Here is a 27,161-nt window from a genome sequence, read left to right as displayed (position 1 = left end):
AGCTAAAAACTGACTGAGTAACTATCAAGGCATGGATGTTCGTTTAAAAAAAAAAATATGAAGATACTGCGTGATGGAAAAATGGTATTTATTTGAATGAGTGAAGTCGAATGTGTTTGGAAAAGAAACGAATTAACGATATTTCGTTATTTGTCTTGCATCAAGTCGGACTATCTTGGATTTTTTCCATACGGAATTTACGGTGAAGATGCAGCGGGGTCATTTTGACCCCGGTGTGGAGGGTAAGGATTAACTGCACGAAGTATTCTCTAAAAATGCGTCGTTGCCATAACATTGAGAACTTCAACCAGAATCGAAATCAATAGTATGAACATTGAGTGTATAATCTTTATCAACCCGTTCACTTTAAAATGAAAATGTGAACTCAAAATGCCTTTATTTAAGCAAAGAAACACTTGACTTTTAGTTGTTTCGGACATGTTTCAGAAATTGAGTGTCTTTTTTTTTCAAAATTTGCGTTTTTCTCGTCTTGTGAGAGTAATTCTAAAAAAATAAATAGCGGAAATCGATTTGTCAAAAACTGTTACTCCTATTTCATACGTTCGACAATTATTTAATATGCCGTATATCTCGATAAAATTATAAAAAAACTATCATCTAGATCGCACGCTATAGTGTACAAAGAAGCGAATGAGTTAATTAATAAGATTAAAGGAGAATAATAGTGATTGAAAATGAATAGAAAAACGTTTTAAATGACCAAAAACATTGTCATAGAATTCAAATCATTCGTTCAATTTCCAACTAATCGTATAAGCGACTACCGTCGTGTTCCCCGTAATATCTTCCCGCTCTCTAACTTCCCGCTTTTAGCATTAACATTTCCCATCGCCATTCTACGCGCTCGGTTTGCTCACCGTTCGCCATTGAGACTGCCGCTTATCCCATTGCCAGCGTCCTTACTTAGCCTCGACGTCACTCAGCATGGCTAAGTTAATGCGAGAGACGATTTAGGTCGTCGACGAAACTCCGCAACGACTTGGTTACGTTGTGGTAATTTCCTTGCCGGTGCTTTCCAAGGTTTATCTCGCTTCTCTGTGTACATAATTCGGCGTATAAGCGGAAATATCGGGCTCTTTATCGGCAGGAAGTTCTCGCCGACAAACCCGAAAAGACCCGGAGATCTTCCCGCTTATAGATACATATATATGGGGAATTCCATGCGAACTCACCATTTTTCATTTTGTTTAAAAAAAATTTCTACAATCAAAACAACTCTGAAACAGGATCCTGAAATTTTTTCAAATTTTTTATTCAACTGATCAATTATTTATAAATATTTCAAGTGATTTTGAAGAGGACGTTTTTTAAAATTCTCATAAACATTATCTCATAAACTGTAGTTTCTGTTCCAAACATTTTAAAATTAGGCCCATGATGGGCCGATTTTGTCCCATTTTTTTTCATTACTATCAATTTTTTTTGGTTAACTAAGAAATTGTTTGAACCGTTTGAAAATTTCCGAAAAATTCTTGAAGCTTATATTTTTCACTTGGAACATTTCCAGACTTGTTCTATTATGGAACGATTTTTGTCTATTTGTTTGGCACATTTAAATTTTTTTTTTTGGCAACCTCATAATGAAACCGGTCTAGAAACGTTTTAAGTGAAAAATAGAAACTTTGAGCATTTTTTGGGAACTTTCAGACCGTTTGAGCAATGTTTTAATTGATCAAAAAAATTAAAAGTATGAAAAAAAAAATCGGCCCATCACGGATTCGGTTTTGGTAATTTTTGGAAAAGAAAATACAGTTTTTGAGAATTATACAAAAGATCCGTTTCAAATTCACTTCTGAAAAAATTCGGGGTTCCGTTTCAGAGTTGCGAAGATTGCAGAAAAAAATTTTTGGACAAAAAAAAGTTGAGGGTCAGACATTGGTTAGGTACGCATGGTATGCTCGAAGCTTGTCGAGCCTTTTAAAAAAGAAAAATAAAACATCCCTGCTTTTTTTTTTTAACACGTATTCGTTGTACACTGAATTCGACGTCAAAAATAGAGATATCCAATAATCATGAATAGAAATTTTGTTTATTCATTTCCGTTGCGTTGTGTTATATTTGGATTATTTCATGTTTTTACGTTTTTCTTTATTTCTACAGTATCTAGGCGCGTTTATAAACTCCGTGTTATTACACCTGCGTGAAAATAAATTTCTCTCTGGTTATAATTTTTTGCCTCAAAATATAATGAGGAAAAAATAAACAGCGCGCGCGTGTGTGTATAAAAGAAATATATTTACTCGCGTCTGATTTTAACCTCGGATATATTATTAAATGGAAGTTTACGGATCACCGGGGGGTGGGTGGGGGGGGGGGGGGGGGGGGGGGCGTATCGTTGGATCTGGATGACGCGGGAATATAGTGATCATGTGTGGTTGGAGAGTGACGCAGAAAACGCAATTTCACCATCGCGGGGCGCGACGTTTTATAGAAATGCTCGGAATTTGCATTGAGCGGCTTTGTTATACGTTACGAAAGATTGCTCAGGTCTGCACCTCGACACCATGCCCCACATATTTCCCCAAACTGTAGTCGGTATCCACTCGCTCAGCGCTTATCATCCGAATCGTTTTTACGTGCGTTAGTTTTATTAACATGCAACCGGTTTGAGGTCTCTATTTTTTTTTTTATTCAAGCTTGACGGCGGAAAGTTTATTACACGCGTGCGGAGCTAGAGAACGAGAATTTGATGAAAAATTTTCTGATAATTTTGAACTCAAAATAAAAGAATATAAAAGTTTTTCATATCTGCACGAAGAGCCGACAGGCTTTTATGCAAACAGTACGTGTACGTGAAAGAGACTGGTTGACCGTAAATCGATACTTTTTATGCTCTTTATTATACGAGATATTCGTACGTTCAGGATTTATCCAATTTTTATATCCCTAAGCTGTATGTTGAAAAATACGAAAACAAAAAATATTGTTATTTTAAACAAAGCGCAGTGTTAGATTTTACGTTAGATCTTACTTCAAGATAAATAATTTCATTTGGAAAGCTAGTTTAACGTGGGATGTTACTGAAACTGATTTTTCTTTTTTAAGTTGTAGCCAATTCAATGTTGAAATTCGTCGATCGTAATAATTACGATGAAAAATTAAGTATTTCGGCGTGTTTGTAGAAAATAGTTTTCCGAATGAAATGAATTATTTTTGAATGAAATGGAACGAATTTACGAAATTTTTACCGATTTTGAAGTGGTTCGAATCGAATCATCGATATCATCGGTATTTTGTTATACTTTTTGTTTTTATCAAAGCTCGTTGAGACGACGTTCTGACAATAACGAAGAGAATGAAGAGTATTGAATTTCGGTGAACCAATCCCCTTGAAATCGGGATAAGGAGAAAGAAAAAAGACGAAAAGAACGTTTCGCCGCGTCCAAAAAATCGACAATTCTATCTTCGCGAAGACTACGCGTGGAGAAGTGGTGAAAATTCTTTTTGTTTCCGTTTCGCTTTCATTACTCGCGGTGGATGAAATTAGAGATCTGTCGAGTCTCGTGTGTACGAATTATCTCCTCGAGTTTCTCGCGTCCAATTTCCTTTTCCCGCAGTCATTTTTCAAAGCCCACGCCGCCGCCATCATGGTGGGGTATCAATTATTCAATGCGAGATCGTTGCGGTTAAGTAAACCGACGTCCAGGTGCTTACACGACGCCGTTAAACGTCGGGATCCCCGTCGAACACATACATGGAGCCCGGAATTCACCCACGGACAGCCAGCCAGCGAATAAATCTAGCCAAATTTCTCCCCACGGTGTGATACTCGGCCTTTTGCTTCCCCTTTCCTTCTTCCTCTTTTCCTCCTACTTCTTGAGATTTTCGAAAGCAATTTTTAACGAACCCTCGAAACCGTATTTCTTTCCTCGAATACAAACTCGAGCGTTTTTAAACGATTTAAAATGAAGCGTCGGCATCTAACGACTATAACCTTTTATTTATAACACCAATATTTTGTATTTTTGTATTTGTAAATAATTTGACAAACTATGCTCAACGCAGAACTATTTGATAGTAAATTTGAAAGAAAAAAAAGCATTCTTTTGCTAACCCTTTCAGTCACCGAAGGTACTGTAACGGCATCCTTTTTTTTTTTTTTTTGTTCTTTTTTGTCATTTCTTTTTTATTCCACGTAAAATACTGCACTTTTTTGAGATTTTGGATAAAAAAGATACTTACATTTTAGAACGATTAGGATTGTTTGTGAATCCATAATTGTTTGTAATTGTTATAAATAAATATATGCAAACAAAAAATAAAAGAAAGAAAAAACAACGTACTTTCGCGAATGTCATTCGTTAGCGGAGAAATTTGATAGCAAACGTGTAGGTACTAAAAACGCTTGGAATTCATTGGTTGTCAAACAGAGATCTCGCAATTGCCATTAGATTTATAAAATTCAATGCATAGGGGTAGTCTTCACCCTCCTTAAGGGTGCATGTAAATAGTATCGGGGTTTTCATCTATTCTCGGCCTAAAATGGTACTGTCTAAAAATAAATATTCATACAAATCTCATTCAATACCACTGTCTAAAACATTATTCATAATTCACCCTGTTTTCACCCCATTTTAGGGCTTGTTTTTAGTTTTATTAAATTTTGAAATGAGATTCCCATTCAGCGTCGAAAAAATACATGAAAAACGTACCTACAATTGCACTTCCATGCCAGAAAAAAAAAAAAAAAATAGAAAGTATAACCGAATCGCGTGACTGAAAGGGTTAACCAACCCCCGCGATTAAACTTGTAAAATATGTCGTTCGCAGATGGTTGAAAATACCAAAGTGAGCGAACTCTTTCCTCGTTTTTTTTCTTTTTTGTTTCTTTTTTTTCATCGTCTCGTTCCTCCAGGATAATCCGCGGCAAACGAGGATCACCGTATGATCCGGGCACACGCGAGGCGGCGAACAGCGGTGAATGACAAGTAATATCCGGGAAAGAGTTATTGATAGCCGGAGGAGTGCGTTAGTAACAATGTAACGCTCAATCCCGAGCCGTCTAGTTTGTTTTAACCTGAGCTATGCGGCCTCAGAACAACCGCAATACTTCACTCTTGACAGTAATGTACGGAAAAATATCCGAAAAGCTCTCGTCTCTCGGTGAGAATCGGCTTCGCGCTGCTTTCTGGTAAACGGAGACTGGATTTTGATCATCATAATACACGAAATCTGAAGCCGCTATTTCGGCTGCCTCCTCATTCGGATTTCGCACTTTTGTATGGCAAAAATTCGGCTGAATGCTGTCAAGTTTATTCGAAATTGAAAATTTTTCTACGTATTTTTTATTTATTTATTTGCTTTTTTTATCTCGTACGAGCCACATCTAAAGCACACGAAGTGAAAAGTACGGTTGTTCGAAATGGATCCACGAGTTGGAAAATGTCAATGAATTTTCATGGAATAAGTAGGTGTTTGGGAATTTTACAAAAGTTTTTTAACACTTTTAGAGATTACTGGAGGATTGAGGAAAGTGCTGAGAAGAATTGAAAAAATTTTTTTACCGTCAATCTTCTTCTAAAAAACTTTACAACAGAGTAAGCTGCGAATTAGATTTTGAAAGCGTTACATATTCAGAATGTTGCAAAAATATTATTTATAGATTATGGCAAAAATTTTCCGAAAAATCTCTGAAAGTTTTTATTTTCATTTATTTATTTATTTTTTGAACATTTTTTAACGAGAACGAGAAATTCGTTGAAAATAAAAGACTGGTTATTTCATTCTTCGGCGATTTAACAGAAATTTTGAACATGTAGAAAATGCAGAATGAAAAAAAACAAACGATATCAAAGAATCTCTAATTTCTGTTAAAAAAAAAATAAATAAATAAACAATAAACTTGACGAGAATTTAAGGAAGCTTATCGAACAATATTGCTGAATTTTAATCGCAATTCCGTTCAAAATATTCTACAATCGAAAAATTATGGATTCTTGCAGACAATTGAATCTTGGTCGATGTAAAAATTATCGTCGGTAATTGTGCCCGTTAACGAAGAGAATAGAATTTTTTAGCCTTATATTGAAGTGAGTCTGATTAATAAAATAGTTAAAAGTATGAAAGATGAATTTAATTTCTTGACTAAACTGAAACTTGTTTCCTCAAATTCAATGAAACTGAGTTACAAAGAGCTTTATTCTGTTCAAGAAATATCGTCCGATGAAGAGTTGTATTGATTACAAAAAAAAAAAAAAAACAGCTCGAGGTTATTTTATAAATCCCATAACGTTTCAATAATTTCCCTGTGAATGTAACGCAAATCACTCCATTATCTGAATATAGAGAAGCTTGAAGTAAAAAAGAAAAAATAAATCAACTCATCTTACAATAAGGATTTCTTTGAGTTTATTCCAGCCTTTCTCATATCCGTATCAAATCCTAACAAAAGCTTCTTACCAAATATTACTCGAGCAAATCAGTAGAAATTTTTTGCCACATTTTCGGCTTATAGAAATTATGTTTATCAAGGGAGTCAAGCGTATAAAAATGACGAATCAAAGGGCTCTCAAATTTATTATGTAAAGTTGATTTTGATCAAAACGAAGTTCCTCGATTGATTTTAATCGCGGTGTATATAATTTTATAAATTTTTTTTTAAAAAACCGTGCACAGCATCCGTCTCCTTAAGGATCCACTGCACGCTTTATTCGGTCCAATCGACGGTAAAGTTTTGCAGTAATTCTGCGGTTGCGGGAAACCCTCGTCATAGAAAGCCACCCGCTAACCACGTTGATGTGCGGATACATTATAATCTTTTAGATATTCCGAGAAAAGATTCCGTTCCGAATTTTTCACACCCGCAGGATCCAAAAAGACAAGACAAAAAAAGAAAAAGAACATCGCCTCGAAATTGAATTCCTAAAAATGTGATTTCCGATTTTTATAATCCGTCGATTACGCATTTTTTTTTTTTTTTTTTTTTTTTTTTTTTTTTTTTTTTTTTTTTAATCTCTATCCCCGATTCTTGCGATTTTGAAAAACAGATGTAATAGAAAAAATTCAATTAATCCAAAGCATCGAAGTAAAGGGTAAAGGTATGAAGTCGCCGCCGTTTACTCTCGCTCGGAAATGCTAAACTTGTTACGTTTTACGCTGGGCGTAAAATATCAGCTACGCCTTCTTCGAAAGGGAGCGAGATTAAATTACCCACGGAAATGTTTCATCCTCCTTCCAAATGACGTCTGAATACGTGATAATTTTTAACCTGAATGTTCGCAGCTTTTTTCACGGCTCCACTTTTCCACCATACCTTCGCACATACTTTCTACATCTCTCTTCCTCTTGTCTTCATTCTTCCATTCCAATTCGCACCGAGGGCGTAATATACACACTTTAGTTATATCCTCGTGAGATTAGATTGTTGGAAAATTTTTGCGAGCTGCTTTCTTCGGCGAAATTGGATCTCCCTATTTCCCGGCATCGTTTAACATTCTCCGTAGTTTTTTCATAACAATCTTTCTCTCTATAATCGTTACCTCATTTTTTAGAATTCGCTTCCCGGTTCCCGATCTATTTGCATAAATTTTTGTGTTAACAGATATCAGACACTGCGAGTTACAGCGAAGGGTGAAAATCGGGGGATGCGGGATAAATCCTCTCAAGCTTTGCTGCGAACGTAGAATCAAGCTCTCAGCGACGAACGACGATCACCCCTAACGAATATCACTGTCTTTTCTGTCATTCAGGGCTGAATTTTCACGGACGATTTTACTGAAACACGAATTATGCTAATTACGTACAGATCTCTTGGGAGAAAGTATGATATTGACGTCTTAAATCACCCCTTTGAGCTTCTCGCTCCGATCCGATTTGCTGACACTTCATCAGTGTCGAAATTTCATCACCCCCTATCATAATTTAATCAAAACGTACTGCTCAGAAAACTTTCGATATCAGAGTATTAATTATAACGTATAAATAATTAACGCGTTGAGACTTATCGATCGATGCTCAAAATTTGATTTCAAATGTTTCGCAACGTGTAATATAAAAAATAATATAATAAAAATAACATTAAACATATTTGGACGGGGTAGATTTAAATTTTGTATTATGTTTTTCTTTTTCTTTTTTTTTTTTTTTCTCTTTGTAATGGAATAACTTTTGGACGCCATTAGTTTTTGCCGAGCTAAAAATCCTAGTCATTTTTCTTTATGGCAAAAACTCTGCTTTGGAGAGTGAGAAAAAAAAAAATGTTGTTGTAATTTGAAACAGACTATCATACGTAGGTACGCGTGGAAAAAAATATGAGTGACACATCGGACCAAGCGTGCAACTTTTTTTGGGACGTTTCAGGAGTTCGGAACGTTACATAGTGAAGCCAGCGGAGGTCTGGGCTGGACATAATATCCGGTTCTTGTCGTTAATAATTCAACCTGCTGCCACTGCGCAGCATAACCGTAAAACTCTTTTGCGCGAGGCCGTCTGAGAGTGGGCAAAGAGTCGCAGGGCGAAGTTTAATCTTGTTTTAATTAATAATTCATTAAACCGCGAGTTTCGTTCTGTAATAAATTCTTCGCTGTACGCGTTTACCCGATACTAGAAATAAAACGCGGAGTAAAGGAAAAGCGGACGGAGGTATAAAGTTATTTATAAATTATCACCATCTGTACACGCGATATAATTTTCGCACGAATATATTGTATAATCATTGAAGAGACAATTACCGAAGATATTTTTTATAGATGAGAAATTGAAACATTTTTGGTGATTTGGAAAATATTGTCGCAGAGAATTTTAGAACGATATCGTTAAGTGTATGACAACTAGAAATGACGTGGAACGAAATTAGTAAAAAAATATTAATTTGCAGGAAATGGTAAATCATTCGCTATTATCTGTCATATATCTCAAAAATATAATTTAGAATATTTATGAAAAGAAAAAATTAAAAAAAAAAGAAAAATTGTCGAGTTATGAATTACGATACCTTTAAAGAATTTTCTTAATATCGATTGGGATGAATTTTATCCGTACCTAAATCAACCAAGTTAACGACTTACGAAGTGAGACTTTTCAAACAATCTCACACCAGAAGTGTTGAAATTTCGTGAGATAAACTCGAAAGAAAACTGGAGCTTGAATCTTTGCTTATTATATTTCATCTATTTTCTAGACCGACGTCATGGAGAACTTCTGTCGGAATTTCAGGGACTATTGCTCCCCGGGACTTCCGGGGATCCCTGGGACCCCGGGGGAGAAGGGCGACCGCGGTCTGCCCGGAATTTCCGGGCCTGTGGGCCCACCGGGACTCACCGGATTGCCGGGGCACCAAGGAACGCCGGGGCCTAAGGGAGAACGAGGCGAACCTGGACTCGATGGGCGGAATGGGATCCCGGGGGAACCGGGACTCGATGGTCTTCCTGGTCGCAGTGGGTCCGACGGGAGGCCGGGGGCAAATGGGACCCCAGGAGCTAACGGGATTCCGGGACGTTCAGGACGGAATGGAACAGACGGTGAGTGATGATAGCCAAGAACGTTCGAATGTTTATCCAAAGTCTAAAGGTGACAGGCGTCAATTGCGTAATTGTTATGGTCGCTAGAAAATTATAGCGAAATGATTATCGTTGCAATTATAACGATTTGAATATTATTCGAATTATGAGAAAATTTGCTTTACACCGGATATTTCCAAATAAACGCTGCGGCATGTTTGGTTGCCTACCACTGAGGGGAACGAATATCGGTAATGCAGACCTATGGAATTTATCGGTAATACAGACCTACCGAGTTATTACATGGTAGCGAGTTTAAGGTCCTTGCGAGTGAATTGGAACTGCCCGTTGTTTCGTTGTTTATAACTTGTACCGAAGCTTTCAGTTATCGCGTCCCGGGGTCACGTTAAAGTGGTTATATGCCTTGGCTTTACTAAAGTGATGATAACTCGGGAGGTCTGTATTACCGATATTTGTTCCCCCTAAGGGTAGGCAATCGAAAATAATGCGGAGTTTACTTGGAAACACCCAGTAAATGCAAATATTAACAATGTAATTAGAGTTGTTGATTGTGAAACATTGGTTAGCTTACTGCATTTTTTCAGTTGAATAAAGCTTTGACGTTAAGTATAGTATAAATGATCATAACAAAAAAAAAATTATACTAATTTATACCATGCCTTTTGGTTACAACTGTACTAAAGTCGTTCTCGTTTCGTATTCGTAATTATTTTTTAGTAAATAATCGAGGACTGCACGGTAACCATAATTAGAAATTTCTCTCAGTGCACGTAATTGGAATTCGAAATATCGGACGATGCCATATAGTGGCGAAAAATATTTCACGTTAGTCTCGTCTCGTATTTAATTATAAAGGTCGTTATTCGTCCTATATTTCACTCGGTATATTAACTCAGCGTTTTTAAACAGAAGTTGAATCACTTGCCCGGAGTTTTCTGTTCCTTATTTACATTCCTGTAATTAAGTTAAAACGATCAGCTGTCAACTCACTTCCGACGCCATATTGATTTAGCCATCGCAGTTACTTTTTGAGGGTCGATTATTGAATTCTAGATTCTTTCGATACTTGTGAAATTGAAAAAGAGTTCAAATTCAGCGAAGCAACTGCATGGGGGTTCAAGTATGAAAAAAATTTGTTATTCTTATTTATTTAAAAAAAACCTGACAATAAATTATTATACGAATAGATCGCTGTATAAAAATGTTTAATGCTTTGCGTGGATTTCTCCGACTCTCATTTTCATATTACATTCTCGTCTTTGCAAAAAATAAAAAATGAGGCGCGAGAAATATCGCCTCGTCTGAATTCGAGTTATCCGAGATATTTTTTCGCGGTATTTTTGGAACCCACTCGAGGTTATTGAAATTGAATTTCAGGCCGCACGACGTGCGACGTTTGGGAATTTAATGACGACCAGCCGCACTTTTAGCGACCTTCGAATCTCGCCGAATTATATAGCAGGCTAGGCCTCTCTTCGTAATCTCGGTTGATTTTATCGACGATTAAAGTCGTCCCCTTTTATATCTCGGACGATTATTGGATTCTGAAAATAATGAGGGAGTAAAAAGGTCCGTTACATCCTTCTCGGTTTCGTTATTTATTTTAATCCCTGCTCCATCCGTCGCCTTATTATACCGATGAAACAAAACACCGTCTTGCAGAGTATAAAAAAAAAAAAAGTATGCGCATAAATTTGCGACAGTTTATTTTGTTCAAATTGACGCGCTTTTTGCTCGTACGATTTTTTTTTTTTTTTTGCAAAAGTTGCTTAGAAATTTTACAATTTAAATTGGTCTTTACGTATCCTAATACAACCGAGTTTGTCATATTCTGATGCATCGATTCCCTTGTCAAAAATAAACACAATATAAGTTACAGGATGAGACTCGTTTTTATCAGTAGAAAGATCGCCGTTTAGTCAGACGTGGCGTGACGGGCTCAAGGTCATGTAGTTTATTGAATAGTGAATATTAACACATGTCAAAAAACCAGACATTTTTTTTTCCTGAATTCGGATACAAAAGAGCGATGCACCGTCGAAATTTGAACCCTTTCCGTTCGTTCGTTTACTTAATATGGGTAGAAGAAGGGTGAGTTTGCTCGGTCGGTAAGGGTCGGAGTACTACATGATCTTAAACGGCGCAAATTAAGCTGGAGGGAAAAAAGTGACGAAAATCAGAAAGAAAGGAGATGAAGCTGAAATAAAAAAAAAAAAAATAAAAAAAAATGGGAAATTGATCGTCGAGAATTGTACAGCCGGATTAAATTCTGGTGGAAAAAATCAATCACTGGCGATCGACAAGTGAGAGCTGAAGGTACACAAATAGTTATACGCGTTGAAACGCGGCGTAAGATAAATAGCCACAAGTCCAGAATGACGGATCGTTGCAGAGAATTGCAGGCTTTACGCCTATTGTACACATGCAGACGTATTTCACCTAGGGATAAATAACACGTGCCGATATTCATAGCATTTGCAAAATGACCAGAGCGCACGATATTTTCATGCTGAAGTCGAAGTCTGATTCACGATCAGTCAAAATGTCGTTAAGAATTTTTTTTTTTTTTTTTTTTACACTTATCGAGGGAAACGGAACGTCGAAGAATCGAGAAACAATTGCGAAACAAGAAATTTAATGATTGCGTTTCGTTCTTCGTGGTTTTTGATAATTGATCAATAATTTTTTAAGAAAATGTAACATTTTACTCACATTTTGAGAGTATTGTAGGTATCCGAGGAGACATTCACTTATCGATCAAGTTTCGAACGGCCTCAAGCGATCTAGAAATTATTTTGAATTGTTTGAAATTAATTTCAAATTTTAGCGACGCGATGTTAAGCGCTTTTGAAATTATAACAAACTGCTTCAAACTAGTTTCAAGGAGTTCTAAATTATTTCTTAATGATTTCGAATAGTTTTCGGTGGTTCTTAAATGACAACGAATAGTTTCAAGAATTTACAAGTAATTTTGCGCAGTTCCAGACTTACTATGAGATGTTTGAAACGACTTTGAAGTGGTTTTACGAAATCCGAAGTCGATTATAAGCGATTGATAAGTTATTTTAAACAATTTCAAGCGGTGTCATGCGATTTTTGCGCGACGGCTGTGAAAAGTAGTTAGAAATTTTAGCAATTGAATCAATTCAATTTCAATGCAATTCCAATCGAACGTTTAATTTAAACAGATAAAAAGAAATCCACCTTTTTTTTCTACACTAGAAACGAGGATTTTATCACACATAGTAACCGAATTCACGAATGATTCACAAGCATTGGAAAACAGTTAATTTATACCCTTTTGAAATTATTGGCTAAAATATTCCCACTTTTGAAACATCGATCATTACTGCACGTCGAAAGGTTGTTTTTTTTTTTTTTTCAGGAAAACAGAAATACAAAACGAACGTGCCGAAAACATAAAAAAAAAAAAAATGTGTATCAATCGAAAAGAACGATCGTTCAAGATAAATGCGAAAAATACTCTCGCCGTTTCCTCGAGGTTCGTTTCTTTCCCCACGTTTTTCGTTATCACCTTCCGCACCGCAAGCTCGCGACTTTACACGCGAGCTTTCGGCTGAGCCTCCGATTTTCGCTGTAGGCGAGTCGATCGGTTTAATTCAGAAAGTCCGGACCATATAACGCCGAAAACGTTTTAGCGAGCTGGCGCCATGTAAATTACGATTAAGGTTCGGCTATACGTGTCACTGCAGGGTGTATTGTATTTATAACGGAGCTTGGCAGCGGCGGCGAAAGCACCGGGTGCGATATCGCGCCCTGCCAGATGTTCCAGGAGTGAAACTAATTCCTCGTCCCATCCCCATCCCCATCCTCATCCTCATCCCCGTCTCGTCGCACCGGAAAACGGCAAGACTCCCGAAAGGGTCCCGCGGTCTTCCCGAAGTTACGCGAAACATGCGTATATGTACAAAGTATACGGCGAGGGTGCGACAATCCGCTTGGAAACCCGTAACGCTGACGAGCTTTCATTTTCGTTTGGAAAAATCGTACGATATTTTCATTCTTACAAATTTCTGCAAGGTAAAAACAAATTTCGAACTCTCGACTCTTCTGTTCACCGTCTCAAATACCATTCAAACCCTACGAAAATTTCAGTAAAATGTCTTCAACGTAAGTTATTCAAAGACAAAGTTAGATAAAGATCTCAAAAGGAATAACCTATAATTTTTAACTAATGATTTAATTTTTCTACTTTACAGTACATTATTATAATATTATTAATATCAATGTATGTTTCGTTGACGAAACAGGGACGTGAAATCGCATTGTCGTAGTTATAGATTTGATTTGTTAAGAGCAGTTATTATTATTATTATTATTACTATTAATTATTTTTTTTTCTTTTGTAGATATATCCAAAATTATAGACAGTAGGATCGGGATTTATCAGGAATTTTTCATGCTCTTGGAATAGTACTTTGAAAATTTAGGAGCATATGGTAAGCAGAAAAAGTAAAAATCGAAGGACTATTATAGAAATGAGAGTTTAAATCCTTCACGTTTAATCGTATAAAAAGTGAAGTGACACTGTTGTCGATTTCTAAACAATTTTTTCTCACATTTTCCCATCAATCGTTCCCCGATTGACAGGATTTGTAACCCCGAAAACTTTATCGCTGAAGGAATACGTTTGCAATGAAGAAAAAATTGAAAACAATAAAAAAAAAAAAAAAAAATAAAAATGCCATCAGTTTATCTAAAATATCTTAAAAATTGAACTCAGTTAACCGGAATAATTGTCGCCGTCAGATTCCTTAAAAATTAATGAATTTGCACAGTTATCTACTTACATCGAATCTTATTCGATCAGATAAAAAAAAATCGTCGTATTATTAATTCGTCGCACATTGACTCGTCGCTATTTCAAAATTCGAACCCTAATTATGAGGATTATTCGGGAAATTTTGTCCTTTTCAGATTCATTTTATACCCTGCTTAAAAAATCAACGAGAGCTTAAAAGCTGGGTAAACACGGCCGGCGGTTCGGATAAGTGGGACATTCATACGTTTACGTTTCCATTAAGCGACGAGTCGCCGTTATAACCTATATGTATATAAAGCTATGTTATATCTATATATATATATGTATATATATGGGGCATTCTACGCCAATTCGACCTGAGTTTTACCCATGACCTCTTAAATTTGGCCCGCTTTTTTTTCTATGATTTTTCTCACTTTGAAAGGTACTATGTTTTTCTGACAGAGTACCTTTCAAAGTGAGAACAATCATAAAAAAAATTGCACTCCAAAAGTAAGAGGTCAAGGGTAAAACCCAGGTTGAATTGGCGTGGGATACCTCATATATATATATGCATGTATGTATGTACTCCCACACTGCATCCATGCAGAGTTCCTGATCCATGCAGAGTAACTCCGAGGCTGGTGGTATCTTTTGCGGGGATTGAGCACTCTTTTCCCTGAATAAAAAATTTTTTCTTTCCACTTTTTTTTTTTTTTATCCGCCTTTTTTCGATCCATACTCGGTACGCCGCCGGTGGTCGAAGGATATGAAATTCATGACTCTGATCCTGCGTATATGTATAAAGTATATATATATATATATATATATACTTTACGATTATAGGTATAATGTATACGCTTCCGAACTGAGAAAAATTTCATGTTATATGTATACAGCAAACAGTTGGTAGAAAATGCTAGTACAATAGATATAGTTTATAATGGAGTAACGGTTCGGGTGAGAAAAATCGTTTTTTCGTTTTGTAAATAAAATTATAATTTGTCGGCTGTTGTAAAAAAAATTTTGTAGAGTTTAAAACTGTTTGCAAGTGAAAAAAATTTCTCCCGGTTAAAGGCTGCTCCGTCAAATTGAACCTCTCTCTCTTTTCTACATTTATATTCGATCGATAACGCGATTCGCCAAATCTCATAACAAATTCATACGCACTTGAAAAAATACTCGACACCTGATTTATCTTTACTCAGCGCTCGTCCGTGTGACGTGATTCGTAACTTTTTCCTCGACGAAAAAGACGCTAAACAGACATTTCGCACCTCGACGGTATCTGATTCAAGCTTTCTTGGTGGCAATCACATTTCTCTTCTTCTCTGAAATTCGGATTACTCAATTTTGAAACTTTTAAATCCAGAATATTCATTAGGTGGTAAATAAATATCAATCCAATCGATAAGGTAACTCATATTCGATTACGAGTGAAATTTAACGAACGCTTCAAAGAACTGGAAAAAACGTTCCACTGAGTTCACTGGAAGGCAATTAAAAAAATAAAATAAATAAATAAGTCAATAAATATTTATTTTACAATTCTTCATACATATCGTACAATTTTCACTATTCGTTTATCAGGTATTACTAACCTTGTCAGATTTATTTTCCATTAATTCTTAAGGAATTTAGCCCAAATTGGTGAGAAAGGTTTCCATCGGAGGATATATCTTCACAAAAAAAAAATAAATAAAAATACGGAACACTTCGCTCCGTGCAATCAGTCTTCATTCTGTCACGATTCCGGACGGAAAAATTGAGATGGAAAAATAAGAATCTCGTAAATCTCGCATTTCGCTCTTGGACTGATATAAACAAAAATTTTCAGCGACCGTTTTTATTAGCCTGACCTATTTTCTATGCGACGAATAAGAGTTCCGTTGTGCTTTATAATTCAGAGCTTAAGAATATCGTATCATACATCCATTTGTCGAGCATTCGCGAGTAGTTCGGTAATAATAAACGCAGCAGTATATTCGAATCGATGCTGAGGAATTTATCCCGAGAGTATATATACCCATAGAAATGGAATACTCGCTTTGTTGGAGAGAAAATTTATTTATTTGATTCGATTTTTTATTTATTCACATCCTTATCCTTCGTCTCCGCGCTTCTTTTTCCCATCAAGCACAGAGTGCCTTATACGCGTTTTATCGCGAATCGAATCTGCACGCGCTGTGAAATATTGGAAGCGTTTCATTTGAGAGGAGAGAGAGAGAGAGAAAGAGAGAGGGAGAGCGAGAAGGAGAAACGTAAAACGAGATCCGGGGGAAAATTACGCGGATCAGGATACCTCCAGCCCTTCTATTCCTCACCAGTCCGCATCCAGCCACCTATTTCACCAACTCTGCCATCGTATTTCACCTAAGCTCTGCAGGGTCAACGAATTTTCAAATTTCTAAGGATATACGCCGCCGCAGCTCTGCTCGACGACTGAAATGTAAGGACCATCTGTCAAGTGACGGTCTTGGCAGGAGGTGGGGTTGAAATTCCGAATTTGAAAAGATCCGGAAGCGCGAAATTCCGAATTATTTCCTGGCGAAGTTTGAAGTAAATAAATCGAACCTTGACCAAACGTCAGAATTTCGAATGGTTCGAAAATTTGAACATCAGAGGCAACCCGAATTTCGGAATGATCCAAGATTTTTAGTTTACCGAATTTCTGGATTCGCCAAATTTCACCCCTTTCATATTTCTCTGTTCTTTGGTCTTGAGTTTCAGATTTATCGTGAATATATTCATTGGACGTATTCTCAATGCGTGGAATGAGAGAAACTTTAAGATCCGGTTACCGCTCGGTTCTCAACTATTTTCATTTTTTACCAAAATCGATAAAATATAGTTCTAGGTAGAAAATGAGAATTAGTTTTCCAGCTGTTACCGGAAAGTCTATTATCCGTTACTGTTCTTTCTCATTACGATCACTGTTGCTAGATTTTCTCGCAACTGTTGCGAAAATTTAATGCTTGTGCAAGAATGAATTGACGTTGTCGTCTTATTTAACTAAAAAAGTAGAGTGAATCTCAGAAACTGATTTTGCGTTGCAATTACCAAAACAGGATCGACGATAGCGCAAAATGGTTCGACGTACCTCGTTTTTTGTAATTCCAACAATATCACCGGCCTACAAAAAAAAAAGTGGTCTGTACCTTTGACCGGACCTACCTATCTTTACGTATTTTGACGCGCCGAATCCGAATCTGAAGTCAATTTTGCCCGTACACCCTCAAAATTTTGAGTAAATTGCAAAAAACCCATAAAAATCGCCAAAAATTAGCAGTTTCGGTGAGAAAAAAATTTATGGAACCATAGACCAAGTATGATTTTTATGTATTTTGGTCCGCTATATCCAAATCTGAAGTTTATTCAACCACAAGTCTTTGAAAATTTAAGTAAATGGCAAAAAAAAACCCTGAAAATTGCGAAAAATAGCAAAAAAATTGCAGTTATTGTGATAAAATAAATTCCATAGAGCTGTATTAATAGTTAAATCATGATTTTTATGTAGTTCGATTCGCCGAATCTAAATCTTGAGCCTATTTGGCTTGTATATCTTTAAAAATGTAAGCGAATCACACGTTTCATCAAGGCCGGTCACCACTCGTCTCGGCTGGTGTAACAAACACAAAGGTAGAGAGAGAGAGGTGTTTGTGGAAAACGGTGATATTGTTCACCTCGTCAACTGTAATGACATCTGCGGTAGGTACTCGCGTTAGGACGGAGGAAATCCACTTCGCGCGGGTATTTAATCACGGCTCCGACAATGGAGAGTCCTTTTGTGGGTCACAGGAGCCGGTATGTACACATTCTGCAGGCAAGGGTGCAGGTTTACCGAAATGGGGTGGAGGGCTGGATCGAGGAGCGTTGCGCGGCGTTGTTGTTTCGTAATTACTTTCCCATACTCGCGCACTTAGCCCTGGGGCTTGCAGGATGCTGCAGTGGTGATAATCCGCCGATGGAATACCCCCTGCAATCAGGACGGCGCCACTCATAAACCACCCTCGAACACGCCGCGCGATTAATCCCCGAATTTTCCCCTCCACTTTATGTCTACGGAATTTCATGCGAACCCGACCGAGGGTCAGACCCTCATCATTTCTGATTTTGTTTAACAACTTTTTTTCTCCGATTCTCCCAACTCTGAAACACTGCCCTGAATTTTTTCACATTTTTGATTCAACTGCTCAATTATTTATAAATATTCAACGTGATTTTGATAACGACCTTTTTTAAAATTATCAAAAAATTCTCAGAAGCCGTATCTTTTATTCCAAACATTTCAAAACCAGGCCCAAGACGGGCCGATTTTGTCCCATTTTTTTTTTTTGTTTCCAACATTTTCAATTTTTTTGGTCAGCTAAAAAATTGTTTGAATCGTTTGTGAATTTTCGAAAAATTCTCAAAACTTTTGTCTTACACTTGGAATGTTTATAGACCGGTTAAATTACGGAGCGATTTTTCTCTGTTTCTTTGGCACGTTCGACTTTTTTCATTAACTTCATAGTGAAACCGTGATTTAGAAATGTTCCAAGTGGAAAATAGAAGTCTTGAGAATTTTTCGAAAATTTTCAGACCGTTTAAACAATGTTTTAGTCGATGAAATAAAAAAACTTTAGTCAACCAAATGATACTATTTACTTATTTTTCATTCCTTTTTATCTGCTGTACAGGAAGACCGGGAGATCAAGGACCTCCGGGACCTCGGGGACCTCCAGGACCTAAAGGTGAGTAAGGATCGATCAGCAAAATTTCCGAATTTTGAACACACAAAAAACACGTTGGATCTTGCCTTTTTTTATTCAAAGACTTTAATCAGGACTGAAAATTTGAATACAAGAGTTCGACTCGACAATGTGCAGATAAAATTAGTCAGTGTGTTTTTTGCAAACGGTGATAGATTCGAAAGCCTAAGAATTTCAGGATTTTTGTATTTTACGAGGATCAAAATTTTCAACCGAAAATGGTTGCCGCCAGTTGGTCAGGGATAAGAATTTAGAAATATTAGTAAATATAGGGATCCATATCTTAGCATGGAATTATCAAAAACGCGACAACGTATTTTTGTAGATTTTCAAATGTCGAAGGTTCGAATTGCGTTGAAAAATCATAATGTGAAAAATGAAGTGTAGAAAATCAGAATAAGTATTGAAGAAAAAATAAAACATGTTTTCAATTTTCCATAATCTACACCTTTTTGCATTTTGATTTTATCCGTGCTTCGACTTTCTATATTTTAAAATTCTGTAAAACAAATTATCGCATTATTGAAAACTCTGTAACGAGAATTATTTTTCACTTTCATATATTTCAACGTTTTATTTACCTTTACATTTCGAAAAAATTTTACCGTGTACGAAAAAAAAAAAAAAAAAAAAAAAAACATTGAACATTACAAGAAATGTCGAAAGGAAGAATCAGTTTATATTTAGCATAAAATTAGTGTTTCGAAATACCAGTGTTTACAATTCAATTTTTTACGCTATCACTGGGAACAATAATATTATCGATGCAGCAATTGAAATCACAGAATTCATTTTTTTTTTTTTTTTCTCCCCGTCATGTTCTCTCAAATTAACGTTCTCACCTAATTCTTTCCAGATTTCATAACGTAATTCTTATTTCCACGATCAGCTGCTTGCTACATTCTTCATTCTTTTTCTTCGTTTCTGTTTTCTTTCTTTCTTGCATTTTTTTTTTTTTCTTTTTCCTTCCTTTTCTTTCTACTATTTTGAGACCAATATTCAAGGGATGAAATTCCTCGATTCTGCGAGACTGCCGGTATTCTTTTCGGTTTGCTACGTTTTTATGGGGATATAAATCCGGATTCCATACAGTATTCTATACGACACTGTTTGCGAAGAAAAATCGCCTAAATATATATATATATATCGTACACGTTCAATATACAATATATAATATATTTATATACAAACCTCGATACACCGCTTGCATCTGGGAGTTTATACGATCTGATACGCCAGCGATTTCAATTCCTTTATACATATAAGGAAAGAAAGATGATGACGCGAATTTGCTGTTGCAACTGCAGTCGTCTCTGTGTACATATATATATATATATATATATATATATATATATATATATATATATATATACATGTATCTATTTCACGGAACGCTGGTACAGCGGAATTATGTCAGCTACTCTATCAGCTCCGCGGTGTAAGTCGAAATGCGTTTATTCCGACCGAATGCGTCCCGCTACTTCACATTTCTCACATTTTTTCCCTATCCACTTATTTGTAATTCATTTACTTCTTTTTGTTTTCTTTTTTTTTTTTTTTTTTATCCTTGTCACACGTTCTCACGCGAACGAACGACGGAAGAAGGAAGATCGATGCACCGAGTGAAATTTAATTTATTTATTTATTTTTTTTTTCTGTTTTTACAGTTACTAGAGAAAATTCTAGTACAATTGTTACACTGAGAGAAATTTTTAGTTCCGGTTACCGCTCGGTCCTTAAATATTTTCATTTTTTACCACAATCGATAAATATAGTTCTAGGTAAATTTTTTACCTATTGCAACGTTAAATTGTTATTTGTTAATTGAACGTTACTTTTCGTCACGGAAAAACATCAAGTCATCGCGACAGTTGCAGGAAAATATTGCACGAGTAATCATGATCGATAACGCGTATTAGATTTTTTGTTTTAATCTAATAAAGAAAAAAAAAAAAAAAATAAACATTATCATTTCGTACCCAGAATTATGTTAATCATTTATGATAAATAATGGATAAAAATAAAAAACTTGAGTATCATGCGATGTAAACGTCGAATAGACAGTTTTTAATACTGTGAAAATAATAAATGTACATTATATATTCTTGACTTCGTTACATCTTCGTTGTCTTGTAAAATTTCCAGCCACGGACAGCTTTGAAATTTCCAATTTTCCCTTCGATTATTGATACTCAATGACTATAAGGTTGGCTCCGCCGGTTATCCTTCGGTACCTTACGGATGATTAAACTTGGCGGTAATTGAATGGTAACGATCTTCCAATCATGCCGACATCGCGTTCAACCCTGCCATGTTACACGTTATACTTCAAGGATTAAATCTACCCCTAACTACAGCGTCTGGAAACGGTTGAGCTAAATTCTTCGAGTCATTCGCGCTAATCTTTGTGTTATATTTTCGGTTCCGTATGAAGTGTGAAAAAAAGATTAAACTTTTTTGAACGATGATAATCACCTCGAGAGTTGGATGAAACCTGATTAGATATTAGGAGAAATTCACTCTTCTTCAAAGTTTCGATTAAATTTTCAGGTGATACCGGACCGCGAGGTCCGAAGGGAAAGGCAGGGTCGAATGGAAACCCGGGAGTTACTGCCTACCACGTGAAATTAGCCAACGGTACAGACAGCGGTAGACTACTGATACCGCCATCAATTTTGGGTAAGTGCAACGCACTTGTATTTTATAATGATGTTTATTCAGTGTCAACTTTTGTCTGTATTTCGAATTTGAAAACCCATTTTCACACGGGTTTGGTGAGTCAAGAGTTTGATTAACTTTTTATGAAAAAAGAAACAAAAGTTTCGATCTTTATCAATTTAACGGTAAACTACGACGATGATTTTTTTTTTTCGTTTTTTTTGAAATGCGCAAGTAGAGAAAATACTTGAATGTTTAAAAAGAAGAGCTTACATGTAGATTTTTCATATCAAATCGCTTCAAAATTGTCTGTAATTCAACAAACTATCTCTACAATCTCAATAAAACACTTTTTTATTACGTTATTTGGTATCGTTAAATATTAGATTTTCCAAAATGAAACCGATCGCTTGTTTTCAGCAATTTTGATGAGATTTCAAATGAAAAATCGATGTATAACCTCGCTTGGTTATAATCTCAATACTAGGTTTTTTTTTAGGTTAAATAAAAAAAAAAAAATCATCCCAGTTTAAAAATCCCATGATCCTTAAAATTTTTGCATCTGCATTTTTGAACGTTTGATCAACGCTAACGTGCAAACTATATCACCGAGACAAAAAGGTTCCAGGAGTTTTTTTGCACGTTATTAGATTCTCTGGATGCGTATTTCCCCCCCCCCCCCCCCCCCCCAAAAAAAAAAAAAATGTCGACTCAATTTAAGGGGTTTCGTTGCAATTTCAATACCTTGAATCGCAGTAAACCTTAAACCATAACTCTAGGAAAAATATTTCAACGAGCATTTTTTTTTATCTTTCAATTCTCTGAGTGCGAATTTTTTTCTTTCTTGCTACCGTATTCAAAGTTCTTTCAAATTGCATTTTTTCACTTTTCTTATAGGAACATATTGCTTTCGTTTTTTATTTTCTTCGATCTCAAATACAAATTTGTCGAATTTAGTATTTTTTGATAAAAATACAACAGGCTCAATCCCACTTTATTATTATCAACCAAATTATTGTTTTTAGATGTAGAAATCGTATTACAGATGAAAAAAAATATGCGTATTCAGAGAATTAAAAGAGCAACAAAAATGCTCCTCGAAACGTTTCACCTAGAGTTATAGTTTAAAGTGTACCGCAATCCAAAGTATTAAAAATTCCAATGAAACTCTTTCAATTGAGTGGGAATTTTTTTGTTTATGAAAAAATGTGCAACTAAAGAAACGTGCAAAAAAACTCCCTGAACATTTTTGTCTCAGAGTTATAATTTGCACGTTGACATTAACCAAACGTTTAAAAGTGCAGATGCAGAAATCTTGAGGGTCACAAAACTCCCATAAAATTTATTTAACTTATCAAATATAGTAATTAAATTATCAAAAATAGTATGCATAGATTTTAAGCTAGCCAATTGATAATTTCATAACTCACCGTCGGCGATCTGGGCTGCAAATTGTAAACTATTTAATTAAGGAGTGTAACGGAGGACGATATTAACCTCGAAGAGCTTCGATGATCCGTTTAAACTTGAGAGGGTGGATTATAATCGAGGCGATATTAAACACCGCGAGATAATTTAATCACCCTTGAACTTTAGGTAAACGCACAAAGTGGCACGTTGCAACGATTTCGAAGAGTGGTTGTGAATAAAATAAAAAAAAAAAAAAAAGAAAAGAATCTTCAAGAGGATATTTTTAGCCACGCTGAGATTAACGACGGATCAGCTGCAGTCTTTTTATCGGATGATTATTTAAAATAATGGAAATTTTGTCGCGCTTTGAAACTGTCTGATCCCCGCTTCCGATTATTTAATGGAATATCGTCCTCTTAGTCTTATTTTCACGAGGGATTTAAATCGCCTCCGCAGTATCCTCCACTCCGGGCTTAATTCTTCCATCACTTCGCTTTACATTTCTAATACCGTCATTGCTCTCGCATTCGCTTGACGAGCTTTTCATGAAGTTAATGCGCACAGGTTATGAGAATATTGTAGTTCCAAGCCTGAAACGCGGTATTCATGTATAATGTATTGTATAGAAAAAATGTATGTAATGTTTCGAAAGCGCCAAATTCCGAATTTCTTCGCGGCGAAAGTTAAAGCAAGAAAATCAAACTTTGACGGAACATCAAAGTTTCGAGTGGTACGAAACCTGGCGCTCAAAGTTCCGGAAGTTCAAAGTTCAGAAAGCGCAAAATACCAAAAGGGCGTAACTTCAACGAGTCCGAAAGTTCCGAAAGTGCAAAAATGAGAGAATATAAAAATCTGAAACATCGAGATTCCGAATGATCGAAGATTTTCTGTTCTGTGAATTTCTGACTCGATGAAATTTCACCACTTTGATCTTTCTTTGTTTTGAATTTTCGATATTTTTACGTTCGAAATCCTGGTGATTCTGATTTCGTATTTTCTCATTTTCTACACCCAATAATTGAGTAAGCTACGCTGTATGAGTATATTTTAATTTTTGGAATTTCACTCCATCAAAAATTTATTTTTCGTAATTTTACTCTATCGGAACTTTGCGCTATATTGAATTTTCGAAATTTTGCATTTCGGAACTTTGAACCGTCGGTTTTCCGACCATTCGAAACTTTGTTGTTTCGTAAAAGTTTGATATCTCTACTTTAAATTTTACCACCAAATAATTCGGAATTAGTCGCTTTCGGAGCTTTTAAATTCAAAACTTCATCCCCGTCCCACCCCTAACTTTTTTTTTTCTATAAAAATTAGTTTTCATTCAAAATTATCAATATCATAATTTGGAGGAATTACTTATTTTTACGTCAATATGCTCGCACATACTTTTCGCACACCTTCATCCCCTTTTTCGCATTTTTATTTAATCCCTGCAGCTCTATCAGCCAGTGGATGAATATTGCAGGGCGACATGTCTAGACGTGAATATAACCGTGTCTGAGTGGATTGAAGCTGTAGATAGACTAGCGAACCGTGTCAATACGGCATAATCAAACAGGAAAAGAAGAAGGAGCGGATAAACATTCCCCCGTTTATTCTCCGAGGTTTGTTCAAGCGTTACGAAAATCAAAAGTTGATTGGGTGAGGGTGAATTGATTTTGAATACTCAATCAGGCTGCAGTGTTTTCGTCCAGAATCTTCAGGGTGCGGAAACTTTTTCCCCCAAATATCTTCGCTTGAATTTCAACAAATAAGAGAGGCCAAAAAGTTTTTCTCCGAAGACGTTTTTATACCGATGATTCTGTGAAATCTTTATATTACGAACGCTCTTAATCGTTTTCAATAATATCGTTCGAGCTAAAGAAGAAAAGAAAAAAGTACAATCGGGATATGAATTCGCGAAAAAATATTCCCGCGTTTTTTTCTTTCAAATTTCACACAGTGAGCGAAACTTTCTGCACGAATTCCAATCGCTGGCGTTTTAACGAAAGGTGAAAAAAAAAAAAATTCTCTAGAAACGTACGTGATTCTGTGAAATCGATATTACGAACGCGAGAACTTCACTACTTCACTTGTGTTTGCGATAGCTAGAAGAAGGAAAAAACTATTGAAGGCAAATTAAAACTGGCGAATTATCGCGAATTGCAGAAATTTAAATATGCGGAAAAAATCGGCATGTATTCATCGTGAAAACTGTGCATACATTGGGTATCGGAGCAAAAGCTGGTTAATTTCATTCCGTGGAAATGGTTTTCTAATTTGATTACTCTCGCGCGCCTCGAGGACAGATTAACAGCTCGGTGCGTGAAATTTACCAACAACGAGTCACGTCACGATCTCGAAAACCGTGGAAAGTGGTGTTTTTACAACGTCGACATTTTTTACGACTACAATACAATTATATAATGATTGCGAAAGGAAAAGTACAATTTTCTTTTCACTAGAAATATCGTCACTGTAGATCATCGTTGAAAGATCATCCTGACCTCGATAGTTTTTAACAATTTACAATACTATTTCAGTGTAAATGATAGTTCTGCGTAATGTCGACATTTTTTATGGAACTAGTTGTTTTTATTAGGCTGATTATACAAAACGTTTTCCGCACAAATTTGAAACGTGAAATATTTTTAACGCGAATTATTTTTCACATTTTGTAAGAATTATATTAGCTGTCGGAGAAAAACGTTCCTGCAACAAATAAGTGCTGATACATCGTGAATAAGGGAGCTTTTCTACCGAGGAAGCCGACAATGAGTTTCAATAAGTGGCGTCCAAATCGATTAGCTCTAAATTCAACCGGTTCAAGTTCTCGGCGTCCTTTATTTCGTCTCTGCCTCTTTTCCCCTCCCTTTCTTCAATTTTCTTTTGTACTCACCTCATTTATGCGGTAAACGAACGATTTTTTAATAAAGATTTTCCACAACGTCAGAGAAATATTTTATAAACAACCGGCATAAATTAGACGCCGTATAATTTTTTATTTTTTTATTTTTTTTGTCTGCATTTGATTTTTTACTTTCCCTTTAAGCGAAAGCACGAACAGCTCCGAAGAATTAGCGTGTCGATTGTTATCACCGGTAGCTGCAATGAAAATGATTGATTTTTACGATCGTCGCCGAACCGCAGGGTTAAAAAGCGATGCATCATTTATACTGGCAAATACATCGTCTCGTATCGTTTGGCAATAACGCTGCTCGTAAAAGTCCTGCAATGAAAAAAAAAAAAGATAAACGAATAATCAACGTTGAAAAAAGATGAATTTCCGTCGAGTACGTTTTTTTCACCAAGAGTTCGAGTGGGAAAAACATATAAAGTATGTAATAAATAAAGTATGGAATCTAAAAAATAAGCTTCGTACCATCGTTTTTTTCTTTTCAATTATTTCCTGCAAAGTGTGGCGTAATTGACGCGGATTTTATTGCTTGGACCAACGATCGGTGCCCACGTTGTCCTCCCTATCAGGTTATACAGCTAACTTTGATGCCTCGACTCGATATTCGATGCCGAGATTAGCTTCGTGTAGCTCTCGCGACAAGCCAGCCGTATAGACAGACAGACAGACAGGCAGGCAGACAGGCAGGCAGGCATAACCTGAAAGCTCTGAAACGAATAATTTCCCTCCGGCGCTAACTAACTTTCCCTCTTTCTCTTCCCCGCCTCGAATTCTCTCACAGTTTTCGCCGTCGCGTCGTTGAAATACATCACGAAGTCACGTTCCGTCGGAAGCTATAACGACAATCAATGTGAACTTGTCCCTATGCCTTTTTCTATCGTTTCGTCAAATTTCGTTGCCTTTGGTTTTGAATTTCAAATTCAAAATCCTTTTCTTTTCATGGCTGATTTTTTTTTTTATTTGCTTTTTCTTATTTATTATTTTCTTTTTTTTTTAATACTTGTTTCGTGTACTCTCTTCTTAATGAGTTTCGGACGTTTTAATCGCAATCGTTTTACAAACCGGCCTATTGACTCGAGTATCTGTTTATTTTTACCGACAAATTAAAAGAGGGGGGGGGGAGGGAGTGGAACAAAAGCTTCGAGCTTTGGTTTTCAGACCGCAGCGTAGCACGGAGTTGATATCCATTCGGTTGAGCG

General features: G+C 36.1%; 1 protein-coding gene across 1 annotated transcript in view; it reads left to right on the top strand.

The window, feature by feature from the left end:
* The window catches only part of LOC124186278, a 39,194-nt gene that overhangs the window by 3,218 nt on the left and 8,815 nt on the right, over positions 1-27,161 (top strand). Inside the window, exons 3-5 of the mRNA XM_046577827.1 lie at positions 9,140-9,479; positions 18,921-18,974; positions 21,543-21,671. Coding sequence (XP_046433783.1) covers positions 9,140-9,479; positions 18,921-18,974; positions 21,543-21,671 — 523 coding nt within the window. The remainder of the gene's footprint in view (positions 1-9,139; positions 9,480-18,920; positions 18,975-21,542; positions 21,672-27,161) is intronic.

This window comes from Neodiprion fabricii, chromosome 7 (assembly GCF_021155785.1).
Source record: "Neodiprion fabricii isolate iyNeoFabr1 chromosome 7, iyNeoFabr1.1, whole genome shotgun sequence".
Classification (NCBI taxonomy): Eukaryota; Metazoa; Arthropoda; class Insecta; order Hymenoptera; family Diprionidae; genus Neodiprion; species Neodiprion fabricii.
Note: the sequence above shows the minus strand (reverse complement) of the source record. Positions and strands in the feature narration are given on the sequence as shown.